Source organism: Lutra lutra, chromosome 9 (assembly GCF_902655055.1).
Source record: "Lutra lutra chromosome 9, mLutLut1.2, whole genome shotgun sequence".
Classification (NCBI taxonomy): Eukaryota; Metazoa; Chordata; class Mammalia; order Carnivora; family Mustelidae; genus Lutra; species Lutra lutra.
This window is the reverse complement of record NC_062286.1, coordinates 54,018,777-54,045,555: the sequence shown is the minus strand read 5'-3', so window position 1 is coordinate 54,045,555 and position 26,779 is coordinate 54,018,777. Positions and strand designations below refer to the sequence as shown.

The following is a 26,779-nucleotide window of genomic DNA, read 5'->3' as shown; positions in this document are numbered from 1 at the left end:
TTCTTAGGTACTAATGCAAATTTGAATATTATATGCTTCTATCCTTTTACGCAGTGGATAAGTTGGCTGTATTTCATTGAAATTGAACAAAAGGAATATTATGAGTTTTATGCAAAATCAGTAAAACATTCAGTTTTACACATATATAAAATTTGCTTTTCTTTTAACAGGAAAAAATTAAAGAGTACATCCAAGTACATTTATCAAACATTATTTTTGAATGGTGAAAATAGTGACATTAAGATTTGTGCTCTAGGAGAAGAGTGGAACTTACACAAAATATATTTATGTCAAGTAAGTATTTTATTTTTCTGTTTGAGTAAACAAGGTAGTTACTTAAAAATAGCTCAAACTTGGGGCGCCTGGGTGGCTCAAGTGGGTTAAGCCTCTGCCTTCGACTCAGGTCATGATCTCGGGGTCCTGGGATCGAGTCCCACATAGGGCTCTCGGCTCAGCAGGGAGCCTGCTTCCCCCCTCTTTCTCTGCCTGCCTCTCTGCCTACTTGTGACTTCTCTGTGTCCAAAAAAAAAAAAAAAAAAAGCTCAAACTCTTCCAAGTCATGTTCTTTCTAATTGCATTTCATAGCAGTCTCTTTGTACGGACAGTAGTTGTTTAAGTCCTATCATCTGATTCTAAAGTCTTGTTTTATCAGAAATACAGCACACAGTTAATGTAGTCTAGAAAACAGATTTTGAATTTTCCTTGTCATACCAGACCAGCAAATATCTTTTGGTCATTACTACAATAAGGTTCTTATTTTGGTGCCTTTTGTTGACAAAAGGGAAAAAAGTTAGGGAAAAATGTCTAAAGTTAAGATTGCTGATTTTTTTTTTTTAAGATTTTCTTTATTTATTTGACAAAGGGACAGAGATCACAAGTAGGCAGAGAGGCAGGCAGAGAGGGAGAGGGAAGCAGGCTCCTTGCTGAGCAGAGAGCCCGATGCAATGTGGGGTTCGATCCCAGGACCCTGGGACCATGACCTGAGCTGAAAGCAGAGGCTTTAACCCACTGAGCCACCGAGGCGCGCCCCCCCCCCCTTTTTTTTAAATAAATTTTTTTTAATGTAATTATTTAAACTAGATGAACTTAGTCAAAATGTTATTTTGTAGATATGGTTGAAAATGAATAGAAAGTTCTTGACACTTACTCTTCTTTCCTTCTGGAAAATGCAGTTAAAGACCTAGCAAATACAGAGTAATTCATTTAGCTGATATACCTATTTGGTTTGTGTGCTGAAAATATTACCATCTGTCACCCCAATTTAAAGATTCAGAACTCTGAGAATGAAAGAAAATGTTGCTCTAATGGCTCAAATATTTTACTCATTTATTCTTTCATCAAATCTATCCTTTCTTCAAATCATTGTTCTAGGCACTGGGAATAGAACAGTGAACAATTCAGTTTTTATCCTATGGAGTTTATATTTTCTCTCTTCTTCACCGTTTGACAGTAATTACTGGTAAGACAGTATAGTATAAGATTTTCAGTAGAAATATTTTAAAAGGACTTTTTCTATAACAATTTAATCATAGCAGTTTTTATTTAATTTTTTTGAACGAGTTTACTTTGAAATATATAGCTTAGGGAATATATCAGAATATTGGTCTCAACTTGAGGATAGGATCCATAACTTTTTTTTAATCACCGAAAGCAGTTTTGTGGATTTAAGGATGAGAATACCTCAGTGAAGGCTTTCCCTCTCAAGAGCAACTATATTAATTATAGTATAAACCACATGCTGAAATATAGTAAGCCCCTAAGGACAGAAACAATGTCTGTTTTGTTTACTGCTATATTCACAGTGCCTTATACATACTAAGTATTCAGTAAAATTAGTTACTCTTTGATGTATTCCAAAGTAATTCAAATTATGAGAGGTACTATATAGAAGGTAACTAAAGGCTTCATCCATTCTGGTACCTTTCCAAGAATTTAGGTCCATTCTGGAACTTTCTTTTTTTTTTTTTTTTTTTTTTAAAGATTTTATTTATTTATTTGACAGAGGGAAATCACAAGTAAGCAGAGAGGCAGGCAGAGAGAGAGGAGGAAGCAGGCTCCCTGCTGAGCAGAAAGCCCAATGTGGGGCTCGAACCCAGGACCTGGGATCATGACCTGAGCCGAAGGCAGCGGCTTAACCCACTTAGCCACCCAGGCACCCCATTCTGGAACTTTCTGATTAGATAAAACTAAACTTTAGATTTATCCTGATTTCTGGGGATCATCCCATTTATAGCCACCAACAGTAAGGATTTAACAGTAAGAAGGTTCTTAGTCTTCACTTCTCAGTGCATGATCTTTTATTTACCTTGTGTGTTGTCATAGGTTTATGAGAGTCTTAAATACATGCTATATTTTCTAAGCTTAAATTTAGAATGCCATTGGGAAGGAAAACATATACCTGTAATAGACTTAGAAATTGTTTTAACTAAGTAAAAAACTAATGTAAGGTTCAAAAGTAATATAGGAATTCAGTTCAGATAGTAATATGAGAATTTGGTTTAATTTTCATGAAATTGATACTAAACAAAGTATTTTGACATACCTAAATTGTACTTAATTTCATTATCCTATAGACATATTTAGCTGTTCTTTTTCTCCTAAAATAATATGGATTCATTTTGATAGAAGAATTACTTGGAATTAGAAATGGGAAAATAATTTGGAAGACACAGAAAGTACTGGATAATTGGGTGTTTTGTTTTGTTTTTTAAGTCTGGCTACTTTTCTAGTATGTTCAGTGGTTCTTGGAAAGAATCCAGCATGAATATTATTGAACTGGAGATTCCGGACCAGAATATTGATATAGAAGGTAACCATCACCATAATTATTATTATTTAAAAATTATAACATAACCTTTTTATGCTTTTGGTAGAAAATAAATATTTTCTTCCAACCTTATAGGCTAGAAGAAAGCTTCATTTAATACCCCAGAGTGTCAGCTTTGTATTGATTTGCTCAGCTCCATAGTTTTTACCAATTTTGTTCTACCTGTCCCTAATCTACTTGTAGGCCTTATCAATCTGTTTACTGTTTACTGTTTATAATTATATCTGCCTGGGATATGGAGGATGTAGGGTGAAGGAAGGAAGAGTACGATTGTTTTTAAAAATCACATAGAAAAGCTGGTTAAAAAAAAAAAGAAAAGGGAAAGAAAGAAAAGAAAAGCTGGTATATAGTGTTTATTGATTATTTCCCATGTATGAAGACTTTCTCTGGGAACAAGAGGGTATGAATCATGTAATCAGTGTTTAAGAGCTCTGAGTTCTTAGATGAGAAAGCTGAGAGGCCCAGAGGATTTAGGGACTTATTTTAGGCCTCAGCAGTTTAGTGAGCCTCAATGGACCTATCATCCTCCTAATTCCTGTTCCACTTCTCGTTCTCTGCTCCCCTCTTTGATTGCCCAAGTGTAAGTACCCAGTACTCACAACATAGGCAAAGAGAAAAGTTAAGGATATTTATCAAACACATGCAAGAGTGGCAGTGGAAAGAAGGAAGGACAGGCCTAGATAGCTGTGGTGGCTCAGGGAGAGTGTGGCATGGAGTGGACCAGGTGCTATTCCCCACTCCCTAGGAAGGAAGCACTGAAAGCGTTAGGGTTAAGATCATCATGGGATCTGTGTTGCTTAATGATTAGTCTACTCAGGGTATCTTTATAAAACTTTTTCCAAGGGTATCTTGATTGTGACCAGCAACTAATATCAAGATTAGATGTAGAAGAATTCAGCTCTGTTAGGTAGATAAATGACAATTTGTACCATTGTTATTAAATTAGCACCATTAATTAGTTACCATTACTAGCATTTTAAGTAGTGATACTTCTCTTAACCTTTTATGTACATCCTACATTTTGATGTATGTCTTCCGAGTATAAAGATGGTCATTATTGTTATTTTTGTAATACTTTTATAGATGTCACTGTTATTTCATTCCCTGGGTCTACTTTGGCTTTCAGCACTGCAGGTTGCCTTTGGGTCGCTGTATAGAGATGACGTCTTAATAAAGCCCAGTCGAGTTATTGCCATTTTGGCTGCAGCTTGTATGTTGCAGTTGGTGAGTACGCACATTCTTCCAAGAAAGGATCACAGTTGGATCTTTGTTTCAAAGTATCTATTCTAAAAACAAAAAGCTTAGCTTTTTATGATTTTTAGCTCAGTGAAAACCGATTTATTATAACGGAGGGGGTCATCCCGTCTGTGTAAGATGAATGCAAGCTATTTCAGTGTAGATACCTTAGAATTACTATAATGTAAGAGTTTACTTGTCTAAGTCCATTTACAGATCTCTATTCATTAATGATTTATCTTGACTGTTATTAAGCAGATCACTTATGATTACAAATTCATTTAGGTCATGGGTTTGAAAAACATTGAGTGCCCACTTTGTCAACTTTTTCTTAATTATGAAATAATTGTGGTAAGCCACATAAATATATATAATCCATTGGTAGAATGACAGATTTGTTCTTTCAACAGAAGTATATTGAGCAAGGTGTCAAACTAGGCATAGGAATTTAAAGGTAAATTAAGACATAGTCCCCGCCTTCAGGAAACTCACAATATAATGTGTGTGTGGAATGGGGCAGGGAGGGTTGATAAATAGACCCAGAGATAAAGTGAGAACTGTCCAGTATTATAGATGATAATAAACATCCTGTAGGATTTAGCAGATGAACAGAGGGAGTAGTTAGTGTAGCTTGGTGGTGCAAAGAAGGAGGTTGAGTTTTGAAAACTGAAAATGTATTTATCTTGCAAAAAAGAGGGGGAAGGAAGCATTTTCTACAGAGCAGATTAATACTCAGAGATGTGAAACAGTGGAGGATCAGAGAATCTGAGTGGAACATGGCTCTAGCACAGAGATAAGAAGCACATATAAGAAGGTCCAGCACAATAAAAGAAGTGTTGCAGAGAGGGCGGCAGAGGCCAGACTGTGAAAATCCCTCTATACTTTAGACTTTATATGTAGGTACTTTTGGAAGATTTTTTTTCTTTTGAGAGAGCTTGCACACAAGTGCAAGGGTGGCTCGGTGGGTTAAGCCGCTGCCTTCGGTTCAGGTCATGATCCCAGAGTCCTGGGATCGAGTCCTGCATCGGGCTTGCTGCTCAGCAGGAAGCCTGCTTCCCTTCCTCTCTCTCTGCCTGCCTCTGCCTACTTGTGATCTCTCTCTTGCAGACAGAGGGAGAGAATCCTCAAGCGGACTCCCTTCTGAGCACAGGACCCCACATGGGGCTTGATCCCATGACCCATGAGACCATGACGTGAACTGAAACCAAGAGTTGGACACCTAACCAACTGAGCCACCCATGTTCCCCTTTTGGAAAAGGGGAACAATCAAAAGTTTTAGATCAAATCAAAAAGTTTTAGAAAGTTTACTTCAAAAGTTTTAGGAAGAATGCTTCAGAAATAATGTGAAGGATGTATTGAAGAAAAGATGAGTACATTAGAGACAAAATCTTACTGCAGTAGTCCAAGTGAGCATCTAAAGTAGGGCAGCAGCAATAAGCACGGGGAGGAAAAACGGGATCACAGGAAGATTAATCAAGGATGATCCACTGGACTTGGTGACAAGGTGTTAAGAGGAAAGCGGAGGAGGTTGAGAGGGGGGTCGTCTCAAATAACTTTCAGGTAAGTTTAAAGTCCTAAAGGAAGGCCAGTATTTTATTTTGATCTTTAGAAAAAGTTCATTAAGTTTCCTTTTCTGTGACATTTGTATACTTATTTATTTGAAGTATTAGTAAATAGCTTGCTCAATATACTTAGCTGGGATCATTTAATTTTTTAAATTTGTCATCCTTTCAGTACTTATTTTCAACAAGTATATACTTTATTTTCTAACTTTAGTCCTTTTGGTTTTGTCGTAAACCCATTTTCTGCATCATCTTTATGACTTAACTCACTAACTTAATAATATACTTGCATGATGAATATGTTTCAGAAGTTTAGGTAAAAAGTGACATTCTTTCCATATATTGAATAAAATTAGTTCATTTGAAATCTTACATATAAATATTTCAGATTAATATTTCAGTGTAAATAGTAATGTATTTGTTTTAGGTGCATCTCTTAGAAGTTGATAAGTGTTTTATACTTTAATAAACACTTTCTGATGATTCATACTGTTTACTTGCCTAGCTCTATCACATGGTCACCTGAGTATGTTAAAAGGTCTTAATTTTAAAAGAACAGGCAAACCAGACATAATGCTGCTTAAATTTGCAAAGTTCCCAGAGAGGGGAAGAATAAAAAAGAAAGAGAATAGCAATATTCATCTCTGCTTTACTGCCTTACTGCTTTTACCCCCTTCATTCTGCTTTTCAATTCCAAGTATTTAGTTGAATACTTGCTGGAATTTTTTTTTTTTTTCAGTATTTTTATTGGACTTAAAAATTTAGGCTTGCTGCACTTAATGAGTTTTCTTTCTTTTCTTTCCTTCTTCCTTTTTTTTTTTTACTTTTTAATATGTAAAAGCACATATTCAGAGCTAATTTTTCCCGCGTGAAATGGGCCTTTCCAGTGCTTATTTATATTTGCAGGATGGTTTAATACAGCAGTGTGGTGAGACAATGAAGGAAACAATTAATGTGAAAACTGTATGTGGCTATTACACATCAGCAGGGACCTATGGATTAGATTCTGTAAAGAAAAAGTGAGTTACCTTTTTTATTTTTCCTCCCATCCCACTTGTGGGAATTTGGCTACTTTGGTTTCTTAAGAGAATGTATATATGTAAGAAAGAAAGAAAAAAAAAATAGGGGACTAGAATTTTGTTATAAAAAGTTCTTTTTTACATTTGGATGAATTAGTACATTCCTTGAAAGTGTTGTCTTTGTAAGTGACCATGGGTGGGTTATACATGCTTATACATGGCTTATAAAAACTCTGGTCACTCTTTGCATTTTCTATTAATATTTTTTAAGTAATAGGCATCATAGACATTGTTATCAGTACACCTACTGGCAATGTTTTTAACTCCTGAGTTTTAAAGTACCCATTTTCAAATTAGAAAGAAGGTAATAGAAGTGTGAAGGCCCCTTCATAAATCATGTAACACCAACTTGTAATGAGGTTTTCTTAATTAGAAATGCTCTTATTAATATAAAGGGAATATTTCCTTAATAACTGCTGACAAAAACAATACTAAATTTTCGGTTGTTAAATTTAAAAATTTGAGCACGTTCTTGCAAGACTAATTGTTTTTATTTTAACTGTAAGTCCTACTACATAAGCCATAAATACAGGATTTTTTTTTATGTATCATGTAATAAATAATGCCATGTTTTAATTTCAGGTGCCTTGAATGGCTTCTGAACAATTTGATGACTCACCAGAATGTTGAACTTTTTAAGGAACTCAGGTATTTTAATTTTAAATAACATTGTAATTAATCACCCTAAAATAATGGTTATTTGTTAAAGTATGCATTTGCTTTATACAGAAATATATTACTTATGAAAAGTGAATAATTTAATGAAAGGTATCTTGACACCTATGAACTGAAGAAATGCTTCGCGAATTTCTTTGTCATAAATAATATGTGTATTATGTCTACTATTTTAACTAATTTTAATTGAATAATTCACTGTTACTATAAAACTATAGAAAAATGTCAAGTGTTACTTTACCTTTGCTATGCTCTGAGAGAATCATAAAGTTTGTTTTTTTTGTGTTTTCTTTTGTTTTTTAAAGATTTTACTTATTTGACAGAGAGCGAGAGAGACAGCCAGAGAGGGAACACAAGCAGGGGGAGTGGGAGAGGGACAAGGCTTCCTGCAGAGCAGGATCATGACCTGCAGAGCTGGGATCATGACCTGATACGAAGGCAGCCGCTTAATGACTGAGCCACCCAGGCGCCCTGAGAATCTAAAAGTTTATTTAAAAACCTTTACCATTTCAAAATTTAAGTTTTAAAGATTTTATTTTAAGTAATCAGACCCAATGTGAGTTTTGAACTCGCAACCCTGAGATCAAGAGTTGCATGCTCCAACTGAGCCAGTCAGGCACCCCTGCAAAATTAAGTTTAAGGAAGTTGTTTTAAACTTTGTGCTAGGCCTGATGAAGTCAAATTCACAATCAGGTTGGCCTTTTGAATAACATCGGCTGATAATTCCTTCCTGCCTTCCTTCAACAAACACTTCTTGAATGTCCACTGTATACAAAGGTACTTTGTTAGGTGCTGTGAGGGATGCAGAGGTGATTATGTCATGGTTTCTGCTCTTGAAGAGATGATTCCTGTGATGTCAACTTCACATTTGTTGGGGGTTTTTTGTGGGTTTTTTTTTTGTTTTGTTTTTTGGGGGGTTTTTTTTGGTTTTTCTTGCAAGGGTGGGTAGAGAAGTGGTGGGGGAAAAGATAAACATTTTTATGTTTAAATACAATATGGAATACGGGGTGCCTGGGTGGCTCAGTGGGTTAAGCCTCTGCCTTCGGCTCAGGTCATGATCCCAGGGTCCTGGGATCGAGCCCCACATCGGGCTCTCTGCTCTGCAGGGAGCCTGCTTCCCCCTCTCCCTATGCCTGCCTCTCTGCCTACTTGTGATCTCTGTCAAATAAATAAATAAAATCTTTAAATAAATAAATAAATAAATACAATGTGGAATAGAGAGAATTCAAGTTTCTTTGAGTGTTAAAGATGAAATACAAGAAATCATAGAAATGTTATTTTTATGGCTAAGACCCATCTCCTGGATTCCTGGGTCCTGTCCTTTCCTCTGCCCTTAAGAGGTAATGGGTAGAAAAGTTTGAGAAGTATTTTTCTGTCAAAAAAAAATCATTACCTAATAATGGCAAGGTATAAACAAAGCTCTGCATTATGTTTGGTTTGAAAATCATCAGGGCGCCTGGGTGGTTCAGTTGGTTAAGTTTCTGCTTTCAGCTCAGGTCATGGTCCTGGGATCAAGCCCCACATCTGGCTCCTTGCTCAGTGGGGAGGCTGCTTCTCCCTCTCCCTCTGCCTGTCGCTCTCCCAGGTTGTTCTCTCCATCTCTCTCTCTCTGTCAAATAAATAAAATCTTAAAAAAAAAAAAGAAAGAAAGAAAAGAAAATCATTAGAAACAGTTTAATCTTTTTCCTTTTTTTTATTTCTCATTGAGGTCTTTCAGAAAGAAGATAAATTGTAGTGGCCATCTTAAAAACCCAGAGGTTCTTCTGGTTTTTATGGCTTAAAGGAAGGGGGAAAAACAGCTGGTGATATATGTTCCACTCCAAATTTAAACTAATACATATTTCTTGATATTGCTCTTTAATAGTGATGAAAACATGCTTTAAGACTAAATAATTCTCTTAACCCTCAATGTTAAAGGGTTACAGAACATACAGATGTTTCAGTGAATTTTGACGAATGTCTTTTTTTTTTTTTAAACAATGAGTGGGCAGGAAAGGCAAAATAGGAACACTGCCACTCTATCAGGGCATACCAAGAGTTATCTCATTGAGACCTTGTTTTAACTTGATTAATCAGCAGATCAAAGTTCTTTGTTTTCCTGTCTGTTCAAAGAAAGACCTTTCAGAGTATTCTCTCTGAATTAAAATATCCTTGTGCTCAGATAGGTTATTTCTGTCTAAGATTCTTTGTGTTGGGCAAAAAGACTGATGTCATTTTCTTTTCATAAGAAAGACTTAAATTTTTTAGTTCCACCAGGATGTTTTAGCCTGTGCATGAGAATAAACTCACTATACCTCTATTTTTCTTTTCTAGTATAAATGTCATGAAACAGCTCATTGGTTCATCTAACTTATTTGTGATGCAAGTGGAGATGGATGTGTACACAGCTCTTAAAAAGGTATTAACATAATAGTATGTAAGGGCATCAACTCAGCATTACTTATAATAGTGAAAAACTGGAAACAGCTGGTGTCCAGCGATAAAGGAGTGGTGTAAATGTAAGAAATGTCAAAGGAAATATGCCAAAATGTTAAAAAAAAAAACTTTGCTATCATGAGTGATTTTAATTTCATTCTTTATACTTATCAACCTTTAAAGTACAATAGCCAGTTATTTTACCAGCAAAATGGATTTATTTGGGAATAGTAGAGCAGTTGGACTTTGGGACATGTAAGCTATAACAAACCATAAGCAAGTCCAGACCTCAAGGGAGAGGGACATTACTTTATCAAGAAAAAGAGGAAGTTGGGAGGGGCTGCTTTGAATGAAGCAAAATCCCTTGGAGGAAAGCTAGAGTTGCATGTTGTCTGTATCTTCTTATTGACTGAGCTTGTTGCTGGCCAAGAAGAAATTCTTCCTTTCTCCTACTAGAATAGTAGAGTTGGCTTCTTCCTGTTGGGAATGCAAGGTACCTCTTTTACTGTTGGGTCTGCAGTTGACGTCAAGCTGTGGGCCATGAGAGTTTACATCCTATTTCCTTTGCTTGGTTTTACATACTTTCTATCCTAGTAGTATGTTTGTTTTTTTCCCACATGTTTTTCAACAACAAGCGTGCTGTTATGTTATTTACATAATCATGAGTGTTAAATATTTTATATGGTTTTCAGAAATGTTTTCAAAGTTGAATTAATGACTTCATGATGAAATTTTCACTTTTTCTAGAAAATGGTAGAATTATTTAAAGACCTTATTTGCACTTCAGGCATATGTTTCATTTCATACTTTTGAAAGTTTTTAGCATCATCCTTTTTTTTTTTAAATTATTTTTATTAACATATAATGTATTGTTTGCCCCAGGGATTACAGGTCTGTGAATCATCAGGCTTACACATTTCACAGCACTCACCATAGCACATACCCTCCCCAATGTCCATAACCCAATCACCCACCCTATCCCTAACCCCAACCCCCCAGCAACCCTCAGTTTGTTTTGTGAGATTAAGAGTCTCTTATGGTTTGTCTCCCTCCTGATCCCATCTTGTTTCATTTTTTCCTTCCCTACCCCCCACCATCCCCTGCCCTGCATCTCAAATTCCTCATATCAGAGAGATCATATGATAATTGTCTGAAAGGTTTTAACATCTTTAAAGTGATTTTATTTTCACAACTCTGAAGTGACAAATCAGCTATCTTTCTTGTTCTGTAGATGATAGGACTTAGAACTCTTACAGTTACTAAGTGGCAGATTTGAGGTAGAACCCAGGTTTGTGAGTCCTAGTTCATTGCTTTTCCCACCGAATAATTTTGCTTTTAGCCTTTTGTCAACCAGCAAAAGAGTCTCCATTTAACACAGCTTCAAAATCTGAGAATGAGGGACACCTCGGTGGCTCAGTGGGTTAAAACCTCTGCCTTCAGCTCAGGTCATGATCCCAGGGCCTTGGGATCAAGCCCCGCACAGGGAGCCTGCTTCCTCCTCTCTCTGCCTGCCTCTCTGCCTACTTGTGATTGCTCTCTGTCAAATAAATAAATAAATAAATAAAATCTTAAAAAAAAAAAAATCTGAGAATGAGACACCTTCTAAGTTACATCATTGCAGTTGCTTATTTTGTGGTTGAGATGACATTTTATTAATGTTGTGTTTTGGGGCACCTGGGTGGCTCAGTGGGTTAAGCCTCTGTCCTCAACTCAGGTCATGATTTCAGAGTCCTGGGATCAAACCCCACATAGGGCTCTCTGCTCAGCAGGGAGCCTGCCCCCCCCCCCCCCCCCCCGCCTGCCTCACTGCCTACTTGTGATCTTGTGATCTCTGTCAAATAAATAAAATCTTTAAAAAAAAAAAAAGGTTGTGTTCTTCAAATCCCCCCCCTCCGCCCCACTGCAGGGAAGTTTAGTAACTGAGTTATGTAATCAGTGAAGGTGGGGTAGACAGGCCATTTCTGTCTCTGAGCCAGTGGTAGCATTCATTGTTTCCTATTGTAATTGCTATTATGCCAGTAGTGATAAGCTTACTGTGTGCCAGGCACGATCATAGTAAGTTACACATAATAATTCTTTTAATGTCCTATGAGGTATCATGTTCATTTTATAAATGAAGAAATTAAGGCCCAGAAAAATTATGTAATTTGCCCAGCTGTAATTGGCAGGGGAAGGATTTAAAAACCCATACCCCTAACTGGTCTGTATACTATCTCAACAGTAATAAAACAATAAGAAACTCCTTTTTCCCTTTTTAAATAAATTATTATCAAATTATCTATTAAATTAATATTAGTAATTAGGATTATTTTATAACCTTAATGATACTTAGCAAAATTGAGTTAATAGATGAGTAGAATAAATGAGTGTAAAATCACTAATGTAATATATATTAAACCTTTAACATTTTAATTGTGTAACTATATTGCGTTTGAGGCCTTAAATACTTCAGGAATTCATTTATTCTTTATCACACACTGTTTTAGTTTTTATCATTGGACCATGATTAAAGGACTATGGACCTTTGGACCATGATGAAAGGGAAAGAGGGGCAAAGGGAGAGCGAGGAAGAAGGAGTGAGGAAGAGAGAGAATCTTAAGCAGGCTCAATACAGTGTGGAGCCCAATGTAGGGCTCAGTCTCAACCCTAAGATCATGACATGAGCTGAAGTCCAGAGTCTGATGCTTAACCGACTGAGCCACCCAGGTGCCCCAGAGCTATGATGAATTTAAAGCTTGTAAGCATTCATATAACAGTTCTATTTCTTTCAGTTTCATGTACTAGAAATTAAATTTTTTAAGGTGGAAGCAGTATGAATGTAAAATTGTAACATGATGAAATCTTATAATTTTTTCTTAAATTTGCTTTTTTAACCTAGTGGATGTTCCTTCAACTTGTGCCTTCATGGAATGGATCTTTAAAACAACTTTTGACCGAAACAGATGTCTGGTTTTCTAAGAGGAGAAAAGGTATGCCTGAAATTTTTATTAAGCACTTGTTTTGAGGGTCTTTTTAATTGAAATTTATTAAAATCAGGTCCTAACTTATTTGTAGACCTAGAGAATTTTAGATCTGGTGAAGACTTTAAGCAGTTATCTAATTCAGCCCCTAATTTAAATTGAGAAAAGTAAAGCTGGATAAGAAAAATGCCTTGCTTGTATTAACTGAATTATTATTCCTTGAATAACACTATAGTTTGACTCCCCAAAGTATCACCTTTCCTATTTTATCACCAACAAGTCCTGGTGATTACATTTGTATTTTGTTTGACCACACTGAATTTTCTGTAACACATTAACCCTGTCTATCAGGCAACAGTTCTTAACAAAGGGGGGTCCCATCTACAGGCTTCGGTATGTCACTAACCCCCAAAAGTGTATGCAGAACTTTATATATATGCTTGTGTTGTATCTGTTTTGCAAGGTGAGAACTTCCATAATTTTTGTCAGATTCTCAGAGAAGACTGATCTGAATAAATTCATAAAGATCTACTGCCATTGGGGCGCCTGGGTGGCTCAGTGGGTTAAAACCTCTGCCTTCAGCTCAGGTCATGATCCCAGGGTCCTGGGATCAAGTGCATCGGGCTCTCTGCTCAGCAGGGAGCCTGCTTCCTCCTCTCTCTCTGCCTGCTTCTCTGCCTACTTGTGATCTCTGTCTGTCAAATAAATAAATAAAATCTTTAAAAAAAAAAAATCTACTGCCATTAAATTCTTACTGGGATAGAGGTGGAACATGCAATGTATTTATTTTTTACTTTGCTAAAACAGATAATAGGGAAAAAACTTTAGGTGCAAAGAAGTGGGTAAATCATAATCCTTAGTTCATGATTTTCTTAGTTCACAGTCATTTTTAGCCCATGCATGGCCACCTTTTTTGATTATTTTTAGTAATATATTGAACCCCCACAAACTAATCTTCAAGGACTAGAACATTTGTAACTTCAGTCTACTCCTGTGCTTCTCTCCTGTTGTGTCTCTCTGACTTTCCCAACCACTATCTTGAATTTTGTGTTTATTATTCCCTTAAAAAAAATGCTATTGCATTACGTATGTATGTCTTAATATACTTGTCTCTGAAAAAAATAATCCCTGATTTGCAGTGTTTTAAAATTTCCATGATACAAATTCTCACAGTGTGGCCAGTTCCAAGCCACCAATATGACATCATTGACACTGAATGCCTAGTTGAGAGATGAAATGCACACCATCAGCTTCTATAAGCCAGTGCAAGCCATCTCCAGCATACCACTAGACAATATATCATTCGATTTTAGTTAGTATTGAACTATTTCAATACATCTGTTGCAAATCAATGGCTATAGTGTCTTTGTATCGTATTTTGTATTTTAAGAGAATTAATGTATTAACTAGTAGTGTTTATCACGTGTAGCTAAAACAAAAATTAGATGAACCCCAAGAGACAAATCCATGTCCTGCGTATCTTATGAAGACCCTTACGTTTGGCATTTGAGCTTTGGAGTTCCACTGGAGTGTTCAGTCCCTGGGAAGAGGGTTTCTAGAGAGATACTGTAACCCTAACTACTGTTCTCAAACCATCCTTTCCCAAACCCTGAGGCACTGAAAGCTCCAAACCCCAGAACTAGGTGTACACCTGAATTCCTAGCCCAAAGGCCACTTGGGACCAAAATTAATTTCCTGGGGCTTCTTCCTAAATCTCTAAGTTTTTATCCATATACCACTGGTTTATATAATCTTTGAAAACTAGTTTGTGCTCTAATCGACATACATGTGTGTATATCTGTGTGTATGTGCATGTGCATGCACGTGTGTGTATGTGTGTGTATGTGTGTGTATGTGTGTGTGTGTATCTCCCTGCCCATAAAAACGTTTAGGAATAAAATAGATTTGAAAACAATGCCTATTGAATTTAAACTGTTTTTTATAGATTTTGAAGGTATGACCTTCCTTGAAACTGAACAAGGAAAACCATTTGTGTCAGTATTCAGACATTTAAGGTTACAGTATATCATCAGTGATTTGGCCTCTGCAAGAATTATTGAACAAGATTCTCTAGTACCTTCAGGTAAGAGAACATGACTTAATTATGACTTTAAGTATTATCTTTCTGATTATAATAGTAATACATGTCATAGAAAAGAGTAAAAAGAGAATAGAAATTACCTTTAATCCCAAAAAGATTACACATTTTTGTACCAAAGTGAAATCATACTACATAGGTAATTTTCTGTGTTCACATTCTATATTGAGTATTTTCCCTTTAAGCACTACCCAGGCTATTTAAATGATTCTAGTTTTTGTGATACAGTTTTGTTTTGTTTTAAATATGAGCAAAGAGAAACTAATCCCATCATCTAGAATGAGTATCTTGATGAATTCTTCTAGTCCTCTTTATTAATATGTATACATTGAAATAAAAACAAAAGTATATTATGTACCAAGTTTATATATTATTATGGATGTTCTTTAATCTGATTACCTAGTATACTATTTTAGACCAGACTTTTACTTTATTTTTTGAATGGGCCATATGCAGTTTATTAATATGCAAAATAAGTGTGATTCATTTTCTGAGATGCTTCACTAGGATTGTTTTGGACCCAACTTGACTTTCCCTTCTATTATTTTTTCTGGATTTTTACCTCTAGACCAGACTTTTAAAAATGAGTGTTGAGGGGCACCTGGGTGGCTCAGTGGGTTAAGCCTCTGCCTTCAGCTCAGGTCATGATCTCAGGGTCCCGGGATCAAGCCCTACATCGGGCTCTCTGCTCAGCATGCTTCCTCCCCTCTCTCTGCCTGCCTCTCTGCCTACTGGTGATCTGTCTGTCAAATAAATAAATAAAATCTTTAAAAAAAAAAAAATGAGTGTTGAGGGGCGCCTGGGTGGCTCAGTGGGTTAAAGCCTCTGCCTTCAGCTCGGATCATGATCTCAGGGTCCTAGATCGAGTCCCGCATCAGGCTCTCTGATCAGCAGGGAGGCTGCTTCCCTCTCTCTCTCTCTGCCTGCCTCTCTGCCTACTTGTGATCGCTCTCTGTCAAATAAATAAATAAAATCTTTAAAAAAAAAAAGTGTTGAAGTATTTGAAGTATACTTATACAACATTTGGTTGGGAATAAATAAAAGAAGAAAAATAAATATGGTACTAAGCCAAGTCTACCTATATTATTAATAAATTTCGTTAAAATTTTAGCTTTACATAGACTTATACAAAAAATGGTTTGCTTTATTAAAGGAAAAAATTATAACTTTTATTCCATTTAGACTGAATTAAAATCTCTTTTTAGGGGCGCCTGGGTGGCTCAGTGGGTTGAGCCGCTGCCTTCGGCTTGGGTCATGATCTCAGGGTCCTGGGATCGAGTCCCGAATTGGGCTTTCTGCTCAGCGGGGAGCCTGCTTCCCTCTCTCTCTCTCTGCCTGCCTCTCTGTCTACTTGTGATCTCTGTCTGTCAAATAAATAAATAAAATCTTTTAAAAAAATATCTTTTTAATATGTTACCTAAATCTAATATGCCAAAATTATTTTTTAAAGATTTATTTATTTTAGAGAGAGAGTGAGCTAACAGGCAGGAGGGGCAGAGGGAGGGGAAGAGAGAATCTCAGGCAGACTTCACGCCGAGTGCCAAGGTAGAGCTCTGTCTCACAACCCTGAGATTACAGCCTGAGCTGGAACCAAGAGTTGGATGCTTAAACCAACTGTGCCATGCAGGCACCCCCCAAAATTATATTTTGAGTATGCATGATATATCTGATAATTTATCTCCCACTAATTAGTTATTATTTTTAGATAATTTAATAAAACAGTTTATTCAGTTTTCTATAAAAGTTACATAAAAACTGAAAATATTACTTTAGGTATGTTTCTTACAAAAATTAATATGATCTATGAAAAGGAAACTATTAAATGCAAGAATCTACTTTTAACTAAAGATTTAAGTCCTAATTTGAATGCATGTAATCTGGGGCGCCTTGGGTAGCTGAGTAGGTTAAGTATCTGCCTTCGACCAAGGTCATGATCCCAAGGTCCCGGGATCCAGCCCCACATTGGGCTCCCTGGTCAGTGAGGAGCCTGCTTCTCCTTCTCCCTCTGTTGCTTTCCCTGCTTGTACACTCTCTACCCCACCCCACCTTGGTCAAATAAATAAATAAATAAAATCTTTTAGAAAATAATAAATGCATGTAATCTAAGTAGGGTCTATCCTAAAGGAAAGCAAAATAGCCTTTACCACACTAAAATCATTAAGCCCATACTGTTATAGCATTTTTATAAAATATAAACTACCAGCTTTATTTATTGCTATTTTAAACTTGAGTTTAGAAATGGTCGGGGCTCCTGGGTGGCTCAGTGGGTTAAGTCTCTGCCTTCGGGCTCAGGTCATGATCTCAGGGTCCTGGGATCGAGTCCCACATTGGGCTCTCTGCTCAGCGGGGAGCCAGCTTCCCCCTCCACCCCCTCTCTGCCTGCCTCTCTGCCTACTTGTGATCTCTGCCTGTCCAATAAGTAAATAAAATCTTTTTTAAAAAAGTAACAATTTTATCAAGTTCTTAAGATTTTTAAATGCTTTATGTTCTTCAATATTTATTATTATTCTTTTATGCTTATTTTTCTATTTTAGAATGGCTGTCTTCAGTGTACAAACAGCAGTGGCTTGCTATGCTCCGGGCAGAACAAGACAGTGAGGTGGGGTAAGTATGTTAGATCATAGCACTGTTGGTAAAAAGCAAACAGACCCCAAACAGGGGTTTTCTACTGTGAATTTTTTTTTTTTAAAGATTTTTATTTATTTATTTATTTGACAGATAGAGATCACAAGTAGGCAGAGAGGCAGGCAGAGAGGGGTGGGGGGAGGAAGCAGGCTCCCCGCTGAGCAAAGAGCCCGACACGGGGCTTGATCCCAGGACCCTGGGATCATGACCTGAGCCGAAGGCAGAGGCTTTAACCCACTGAGCCACCCAGGCGCCCCGACTCTGCTGTGAATTTTTAAATGCATTTATTATATTGAAAAATTGAGAGATGTTAAAGTAGAAAAAAGATCATTAATCAATTTTTATTCTTATATTTCTGTAACATGATCAATATTATTAATAATCTTTCTGGTCAATTAATGGACTGTTTGAATAGTCATTTGCTGTATTTGTAAAAATTGAGTAATTCATAAACTGTTTCACCTAGTGTTGTATAATGATTTTCTTTCAACATACGGAAATATAACTTGGAATAATGCTTCCGCCAAGCCTGATTTTCATATTTCTATGTAGGTAAAGCTACTTTTATTTGTGGTAGTATTATAAAATTCTAATTCTTACTAATTAGCTAATAAGTGTTTTGAAGACCTTTGAGTCTGAAATGAGTTGACATAATCCAGTTATAGATGCCCCCCTGAAAAAATATTTCTGTGCTTTTTTCATCTGAAGAGAAAGCAGATTATCTGTTCTTTTGATGTGCTTTGCAGGTCACAGACGTGCTTCCATACTCATTATTTGATCTATATACTGGCTCCTTGGTATAGACCGTGTGAGCAGACAGAAAATCCAAGAGTGTATGTGGAAGAGGCCTTAAGGTTGACATTTTTGCCCCAATCTCTTTTAACCCATTTTTATACACCAAAAGACCTGCTAAAATATATGACCTGTTATGTTTATATCCAAACAGTGACTGTATGAAAGTGTTATACAAACTCATGGTAATGATTATGAGGTTATTTTCCAGGATTCTTGGTTTCTGCTTTATTGATAATTTATTTTTGATCTTTTTCCAAATATATTCACAGCACTCTTATCCTACATAAATATAGTAAGATTGTTGAAATAGAAATAATAAAAAAACAACAAATAGAAAGTTAATTATTTAATGAAATTCAGATTTGAAGCCTTTTGTAATATATGAAATATTTTCTTTTTTTTTTAAAGATTTTATTTATCTATTTGACATACAGAGATCACAAGTAGACAGAGAGGCAGGCAGAGAGAGAGGGAAGCAGGCTCCCTGCTGAGCAGAGAGCCCGATGCGGGGCTCATAATAAAAAATGTGAAAGTAACAGAACTAATGCCTAGAAACTCTCTACCATCTACAGGAAAAGTTGAAACTCTTATTAGCATAGCGTGGGGAGCCCGTCCACAGTCCATCCCAAATGTCTTTCACTTAATCCCATCACATGCTCATCTTAGGCTCTAGCCGTACTAAATTCTTCATACATTTGGTAATTTTTATGCTCCAGATTCTTCTTACCTACTATACCTTCTACCTGGAATGCCCTTCACCTGCATAGAATCCCACCCCTGACCTCTACCCCAACAAACTCCTTTTCAGGCACAAGTGATACCTCCTCTGTGATGAGCCCCCTCTAATCCCAGGCAGTAAATCTGCCTTCTTTGTGCTCCTAACATCACAACACTCTCCACATTATTTTAATTATTACTTATATGTCTAGTTCTCTACTAGACTAAACTCTTGGGTATCAAGGACATGTTTTATTAGTTTTATATACATTTATGTATTTTTTATATATTGTATTTCAGTATTTTAGTTTGGTGATGATGATGTCCCCAGTATCTAGGCACTTAATAAATGTTGTATATGATGAATATATTATATTACTTTTATCATTTGGAATTCCAAGCTAATAATAATGCATTTTTTGTAATCATAACTTGAAACAAAAGTGTTTTTCTAGATTGGTTAAGATTTTTAAAGTAGGGAACCAGTTCTACAGCTGTTTCTATTAAATCCTGAGTTTGCATGGTTATACTACGTAAAAGATGGCTTGGATATGAAACAGTAATGTCCAATGGTAGATGAAACTGTCACATCTTAAATAATAGATTTTAACGTACTTTACTTAGTAGTTAGAATTTTGAGTGTTTTATTTCCTTGATCACAGTTTCTCATAGACATTTTTCCCCTCTTCTCTGGTTGGGCCAAGCCCTAATAAAAAGTATTCTAGGGGCACCTGCATGGCTCAGTGGGTTAAAGCCTCTGCCTTAGGCTCAGGTCATGATTCCAGGGTCCTGGGATCGAGCCCCGTATCAGGCTTTCTGCTTGGCCGGGAGCCTGCTTCCCTTCCTCTATCTCTGCCTGTCTCTCTGCCTGTCTCTCTGCCTGCTTGTGATCTCTGTCTGACAAATAAATAAATTAAATTTAAAAAAAAAAAGTATTCTAGAAGTCAGGGCAATAAATGAAACATTAATTATTTTTAAGCAAAGGCAATAGGCTAGATTTAATCCATGTATTCTTATTATATCTATAACACAAAAAGGTATTTTTAAATCTATTAGCAAGTTTTTCTGTTCTTTTAAACTAAACAATTATTTTTAAACTATTGCCTATTTTCTATGAGATTCACATTTTATGTGTATTTCTAGGCCTCAAGAAATCAATAAAGAAGAACTAGAGGGAAATAGCATGAGGTGTGGTAGAAAGCTTGCCAAAGATGGGGAAGTAAGTATGGGTTATGACTCTTAACATTCTCATGCAAATTGTAATACTATTAGTGCAAAATGCACTTTCAGTAACAATCATTCCTTAGAAGAGCTTTTCTGGTAGTTTTTATAGCTTGATCTCCTGGACAGGAAGTTAGGTGCTCAGTTGTGTTGCATGAGGCTGTTGAACTTTTTGTGTCCCACTAAGAGAAAGAAGAAGATCCCTTAGCAATCCAGAAATTAAGATAAGTAAGAAATTATATGGGAGCTGTTACATAGTTAAAAGTGATTCTTTCTATTTTACAGTTACCTTAAAGACATTCAAACCCTTTGCTACCCACATTTAGACTTCTGTTTTTCATTATCACCATATATAAATGTATATAAGTGAAACAAAAGTACTGTGAAATAGTACTTAACTGTTGCTGTGTCCAAAGGTCCTATTTTGTATTTAATTTTTTAGAAAAGCTTATTGTGACTCATTAAATTGATTTTAATGGGACATGAACTACATTTTTTAAAATCCCACTCTAATTGTAGTTTTCATCTTAAAAAATAATTCAGCCTGGGGTGCCTGAGTGGCTCAGTCAATTAAATATCCGACTCTTGATTTCAGCTTAGGACATGACCTCAGGACTGTGAGATCAAGCCCCTCATCAGACTCATGCACTGGGCGTGGAAACTGTTAAGGTTCTCTCTCTCTTCTCCTTCTGCCCCTCCCCCTTTAACAAATAATAATAATTCAGCCTAATTTAGACAACCATTCATTATTTTTCTCCTAAATTTTCCCTTATTGTAACTTCTTTGTTTTTAGAAGTTAATTATGTTTGCATTCATAATTGTGGTAAATGTTAGCAGCATATGAAAGGGGAATACGTAAGTGTCTTTATTTCTTAGTCTTACTTGTTTCTGCTTCCACAACTTGTTCCTCCCTCACCCTTCATTGAGCCACAGCTCCTTTGAAGCACATGCTTCTACTACACCAGTCATGACCTTTATTGTAGCCATCATTCACAGGGCTATCTGTATTTATCACTGTTCTTGTCACCAGTCATGGTGATTTCAGCATCTCTGTTCCCTGACCTTCCTCCCCACAGTGATCTTATGCTCTATCCTACCTCCAGTACCCATTTCCTGGACACAGATCCTCAGGTTTTGCTTTACTAAATAATACATCCCCTTCAGAATCGCCATTTCAAGCATATCATTTTCAGACTCTAATTCTTTTTCCTTCTAGCACTCTCTTTCTAGAACCTGGACTCCCAGCAATTTTTTAACTCCAGTGGGGTGCACAATACATTGTTCTTATTACCTTTTTCCCATTATCCTCTCACCACCTTGCTATTTCTTTCTTTACTTGACTTACATTTTATGTTCCATCTTAAAATTGGTCCTTTGCTAATACTCTTAACTTCTCTTTTTACTCTCGTCAAGCTCAGCTAGCTAAACTCCAATTCTTATTAAATCCTGACTTGATATGCACTCTACGCCTGCTTCCAAACAGATGGTTATGACTAAAGAAAAACAGTGTACCCCCCCCACCAGGAGTTACTTGAATGTTTGTAACTGTAAACTTCAAACAGGTGCTGCATGGGGATCCTCCTATATTTCCCTAGTGAATTCATCTGCCAGTCTTTGAGTACCTCTCAGACCTTCTTTAAAAGGGACAGTGCCACCACCCTCATTCTTATCTATGACCTTGTTTCTTTCATCACTCAAAAGATGAAAGCAATACGAAGAGAGTCTACTTATCCTCCTACCCAGCAGTTCTGCCATCTACCTGCAGCTATAGCTGTGTGTCGTGCTTTTCCTCTTACTGGAATGGATGAACCGTCTGCTACTGTCCTCGTCCATCCCCTCCCCTCATAAAAAACTCCATCCCTTCTCACCTATTCAGAAGCTTTGCTCCTACAGTTTTCACCTCTCTGTTCTGCATCATCAGTTTTTCTCTTCTACTGGGTCATTCTCATTGAGCATATACCATACCATACCACCACCCATCTGGAACCACACCCTGACTCCACATTCTTCTCTCGCTACCACTCCCATTTCTGTGCATCTCTTTTAAGCAAAAAAACTCATTGCAAAAGTTACCCATATTTGTCTCTACTTCCTGTTTTCTGATGCTCTCTTGAATTCACTCCAATTCATTTATCGCAGTGAACTCCAGTGAAACTGCCATGCTGTTTTCACAGTGATTTCCACATTGCCAGGTCAGGTAGTTAGCTTTTAGTCTTCCAAAAGTTCTTGGCGACGTGATACATCTGCACTCACTCTTTTTTTTTTTTTTTTTTTTAAAGATTTTATTTATTTATTTGTCAGAGAGAGAGTGCACAAGCAGGTGAAGTGTTAGGGAAAGGCATAGAGAGAAGCAGGCTCCCCGCTGAGCAAGGAGCCCGATGTGGGACTCGATCCCAGGACACCGGGATCATGACCTGAGCCGAAGGCAGCAGCTTAACCCACTGAGCCACCCAGGCGCCCTGCACTCACTCTTTATTAGAGATTTTCTCCATTTGACTTCCAGGACAGCATATCCTGCTGGTTTTCTTCCCAATTCAGTGGCTTCTAAGTCTTTGCCTAGATCCTTCTCTTTCTCAGCAAATGTTGGTATGACTAGAAGCTCAGTGCTTGGACTTCTTCCCTGTGAAAGCTCACTCCAAAGTGATATCATCTAGTTCCCATGACTTCACACTGATGACTTCTAACTCCAGATTCACATTTGTAGCTATTCACTCAACATCTTTCTTAGAATCCTAGTGGCATCCTGGATAAAATAGTCCCAAGCTGCACTCTGATTTTCATCCCCAGACTTTCTCCTTTCCAAGTAATTCTCTAACCCATAAATGGCCCCTCTGTTAATCATTGAATAAGCTCCAAACTTCGGATATTTCTTTCTTAAATACCACAACTGGTGTTCATAAAAAATTCTTCCGGGCTCTGCTTGTGAAATCTATTCTTAGCTTGTCTGCCACTACTATCCAAGTCCAAGCCAGCATTATCTCTTGCCTGGGCTATGGTAATAGCCTCATAATGCTCTCCCTGCTTTCACTTTTGCTCTCCTACATGTTTTCCATATAGCAGCCAAAGTCATCTTTTTAAAATGCAAGTTAGATCATGTTACTTCCCTCCCTAAAACTTTCCATCAGCCTCTTACTGCACTTAGAAGAAATGCACGCTCTTCCTTACTTTGGACTTCTAGGCCTTAACATTTTCTGACCCCTGACCGACTCTCTGAACTTATCCCCATCTTCTGTCCACCCACGTGACTGCCCTAGTCACATAGCCCTTCTTATTGTTCTCTTTGCCTAAGTCACCCTTTTCCTAGATAGTTACTGGTCTGCCCCTTAGTTGACTCAGCGCCCAGCTCACCTAGTATCTCCATGGAGAGGCTTTCCCTGACCACCTGTCTGAACCAGCAGGCTTCCTAGCTAGGCCCTCCTTCCCTATCCTGTCACTCTCTCCTGACATTTTATTCTGTTTTGTTCTCTTCCATTCTATTCCATCTATTCCTTCCACACAAACATATACACATATTAAAATACACATTCTACCAGGGCAGAAACTTGCTGTTGTTCTATGCCTAGAGCAGTACTTGGCACATATGTTGTAATTCAGAATGTCGACCAAACACTTGAAGCTCTAATTTTCCTTTACTATACTATACCAGCTTTCTTAATATTCCATTAACTATTGGGTGATAGATGAAACAAACGTGTGGACCCCATATTAGTATTTAAAATAATTCAGTTGTTAGGTGCCTCGCAGACTCAGAAGAGCATGCAACTCTTGATCTCAGGGTCATGAGCCCCACATTGGATATAGGGATTACTAAATAAACTTTAAAAAATAAAGTACTCATGTGTACGTGTCAGTTAGTTATTTAAGGAATTTAGAGTATTTTTAAAGCAAGGTGGGTTTTAGTGGGATCTTCCTATCTCCTTATAGAGTCCTAGCCCCCCTAAGTTATACCTCCCTTAGAGTTGCAGTGAAAAGCCTTATTACTTACGATAGAATTGTGTAGAGACATAACAAAACAGATCACAAACAGGTGATAATAGGAAAGTACCTTAAAGAATGTCAATCATAAAGGCTGCTTTTCTGGCTCTGAAATATACTGTACCCATGTGGTAAACCTTTATATATATTCACAGATATAGTCTGTGTGGTAAGCCCTAAGGGAAAGGTAAGCATGAGAGAGAAATATTTGGAGTGAGTTAAAGAAAGAAAAGACATTTTGAACTTTTTAATTTATGACTTGCTAGTATGATAAACTGAAGTAAATCTTTCTCTTTTGTATTTCTTAGTACTGCTGGCGGTGGACAGGTTTTAACTTCGGCTTTGACCTGCTTGTAACTTACACCAATCGATACATCATTTTCAAACGTAATACGCTGAATCAGCCGTGTAGTGGATCTGTCAGTTTACAGCCTCGAAGGAGCATAGCATTTAGGTAGGATGAAATTTCCCTGCCCCACTCCTCCTCACTCCAGAAAAAAAATACAAGAAGTAAAATAAAACCTGATAATTTATGCCAGCAGCAGTAGAGTTTTGGTAAGATACAGTATATATGAAAGTGCAGGAAAATAGTAAGGTTCTTCTCCTGTGAAATGTTAGTAATAATCAAAATCAAAAAGTCTGGATCTAGTGTGTCAGAAAGAATAGGCTGAATATAAAAGATGTAAGATGGATGATAGGCTTGAAGCTGTTGCCTTGCTGCTGTTCTTGCAAATTAAAGGTCCAGAATGGAAAGACAGCAAGATATTTTTCTAGGAAAACATGTCTGGGATTGTCCTTCACTTTCTGTGGGATTTCATATGTCCAACTTCGCCTGGTGGTTGAGCTGGCTATCTTACTGGAGAGGATGCTGACAAGTTGGAAAATAGCTTTATGAGCAGATTTTTTAAAGTCATATATTTATTTATACTTACCTTACACCATATGCAAAAATTAACTCAAAATGGATCGAAGACCTAAACATAAGAGCTGAGACTATAAAACAACTCTTGGAAGAAAACATAGGGGGAAAGCTTTTTTTTTTTTTTTTTTTAAGATTTTATTTATTTCTTTGACACAGAGAGACAGAGACAGTGAGAGAGGGAACATAAGCAGGGGAAGTGGGAGAGGGAGAAGCAGGCTTCCTGCAAGCTGGGAGCCCAATGTGGAGCTCGATCCCACAACCCAGGGATCATGATGTGAACGAAGGCAGATGCTTAATGACTGAGATGGGGGAAAACTTGACGTTGGATTTGGCAATGATTTCTTCAGTATGACACCAAAGCATAGGCAACAAAAGAAAAAAAATGAATTGGATTTCATCAAAATTTAAAACTCTTGTGTATCAAAGAACACTATCAACAAGAATAAAAATTAGGCAGTGGAGAGAATGGGAGAAATTATTTGCTAACCATGTATCTGATAAGGAGCTAATATCCTGAATATCTAGAGAACTCCTCTAAAACTCCACAACAAAAAAGCAAACAGCCTCATTCAAACATAGGCAGGGGATTTAAACATTTCTCCAAAGAAGATCTGCAGATGGCCAATATACATGTTTTCAAGCATGAAAGGATGGTTCTTGAAAAGATACTCAACATCACTAATCATTAGAGAAACGCAGATCAAAGTCACAATGAGGTGCCACTTCAAACCCATTAGAATGGTTATTATCAAAAACAAAACAGGGATGCCTGGGTGGCTCAGTCAGTTAAGCAGCTGCCTTGAGCTCAGGTCATGATCCTGGTGTCCTGGGATTGAGTCCCACATCGGGCTCCTTGCCTGCCTCTGCCTGCCATTCTGCCTGCCTGTGTGCACTCTCTCTCTCTCTGACAAATAAATAAAAATAAAATCTTTAAAAAAAAGCAAAAAACAAAAAGTGTTGATGAGGATGTCGAGAAATTGGACCTTTGTTCTTTGCTAGTGGGAATGTAAAATGGTATTATCTTTTGTGGAAAATGAAATGGCATTTCCTCAAAAAATTAAACATAGAATTACCATATGATCCAGCAATTCCTCCTCTGGGTATTACCCAAAAGAATTGTAAGAAGGGGGGCGCCTGGGTGGCTTAGTCAGTTAAGTGTCTACCTTCAGCTCAGGTCATGATCCTAGAGTCCCAGAATCAAGCCCCATGTCAGGCCCCTGCTCAGCGGGGAGTCTGCTTCTCCATCTGCCTTTGCGCCTCCCCCTGTGTTCTCTCTTGCTCACTCAAATAGATAATAAAATCTTTAAATAAATAGATAGATAGATAAAAGAATTGTACGGAAGGACTGGCAAAGATATTATTAGTACGTTCATTTTCGCAGCAGCCTTATTTAATGGCCAGAAAGTGAAAGCAACCCAATTGTCCATCAAGGATGTCCATGTAGATACTGTCTGTACCTACAGTGGAATTTTATTCAGCCTTGAAATGGAAGGAAATTCTTATACATGCACCAACATGAGCCTTGATGACATTATGTTAAGTGAAATAAGCCAGTCACAAAAGAATAGATGCTACATGATTCCACTCATGCAGTACCTCAGGTAGACAAGTTCATAGAGAAAGTAGAATGGTGGTTGTCCCAGACCAAGGTAGGGGTAATGGGGAGTTTGTG

The 26,779-nt window shown here is 37.2% G+C and overlaps 1 protein-coding gene across 2 annotated transcripts in view; it reads left to right on the top strand.

Annotated features, from left to right (window-relative positions):
- The window catches only part of GMCL1 (germ cell-less 1, spermatogenesis associated), a 40,011-nt gene that overhangs the window by 6,228 nt on the left and 7,004 nt on the right, over positions 1-26,779 (top strand). Inside the window, exons 2-12 of one of the 2 annotated variants that reach the window (XM_047746076.1) lie at positions 171-294; positions 2,713-2,809; positions 3,954-4,051; positions 6,532-6,644; positions 7,287-7,352; positions 9,693-9,777; positions 12,673-12,763; positions 14,700-14,837; positions 17,387-17,456; positions 20,133-20,208; positions 24,494-24,639. In XM_047746076.1, the coding sequence (XP_047602032.1) occupies positions 171-294; positions 2,713-2,809; positions 3,954-4,051; positions 6,532-6,644; positions 7,287-7,352; positions 9,693-9,777; positions 12,673-12,763; positions 14,700-14,837; positions 17,387-17,456; positions 20,133-20,208; positions 24,494-24,639 (1,104 nt within the window). Of the gene's footprint in view, positions 1-170; positions 295-1,289; positions 1,460-2,712; positions 2,810-3,953; positions 4,052-6,531; positions 6,645-7,286; positions 7,353-9,692; positions 9,778-12,672; positions 12,764-14,699; positions 14,838-17,386; positions 17,457-20,132; positions 20,209-24,493; positions 24,640-26,779 lie in introns of those variants that run through there. The other variant, XM_047746078.1, reaches the window with a different exon arrangement.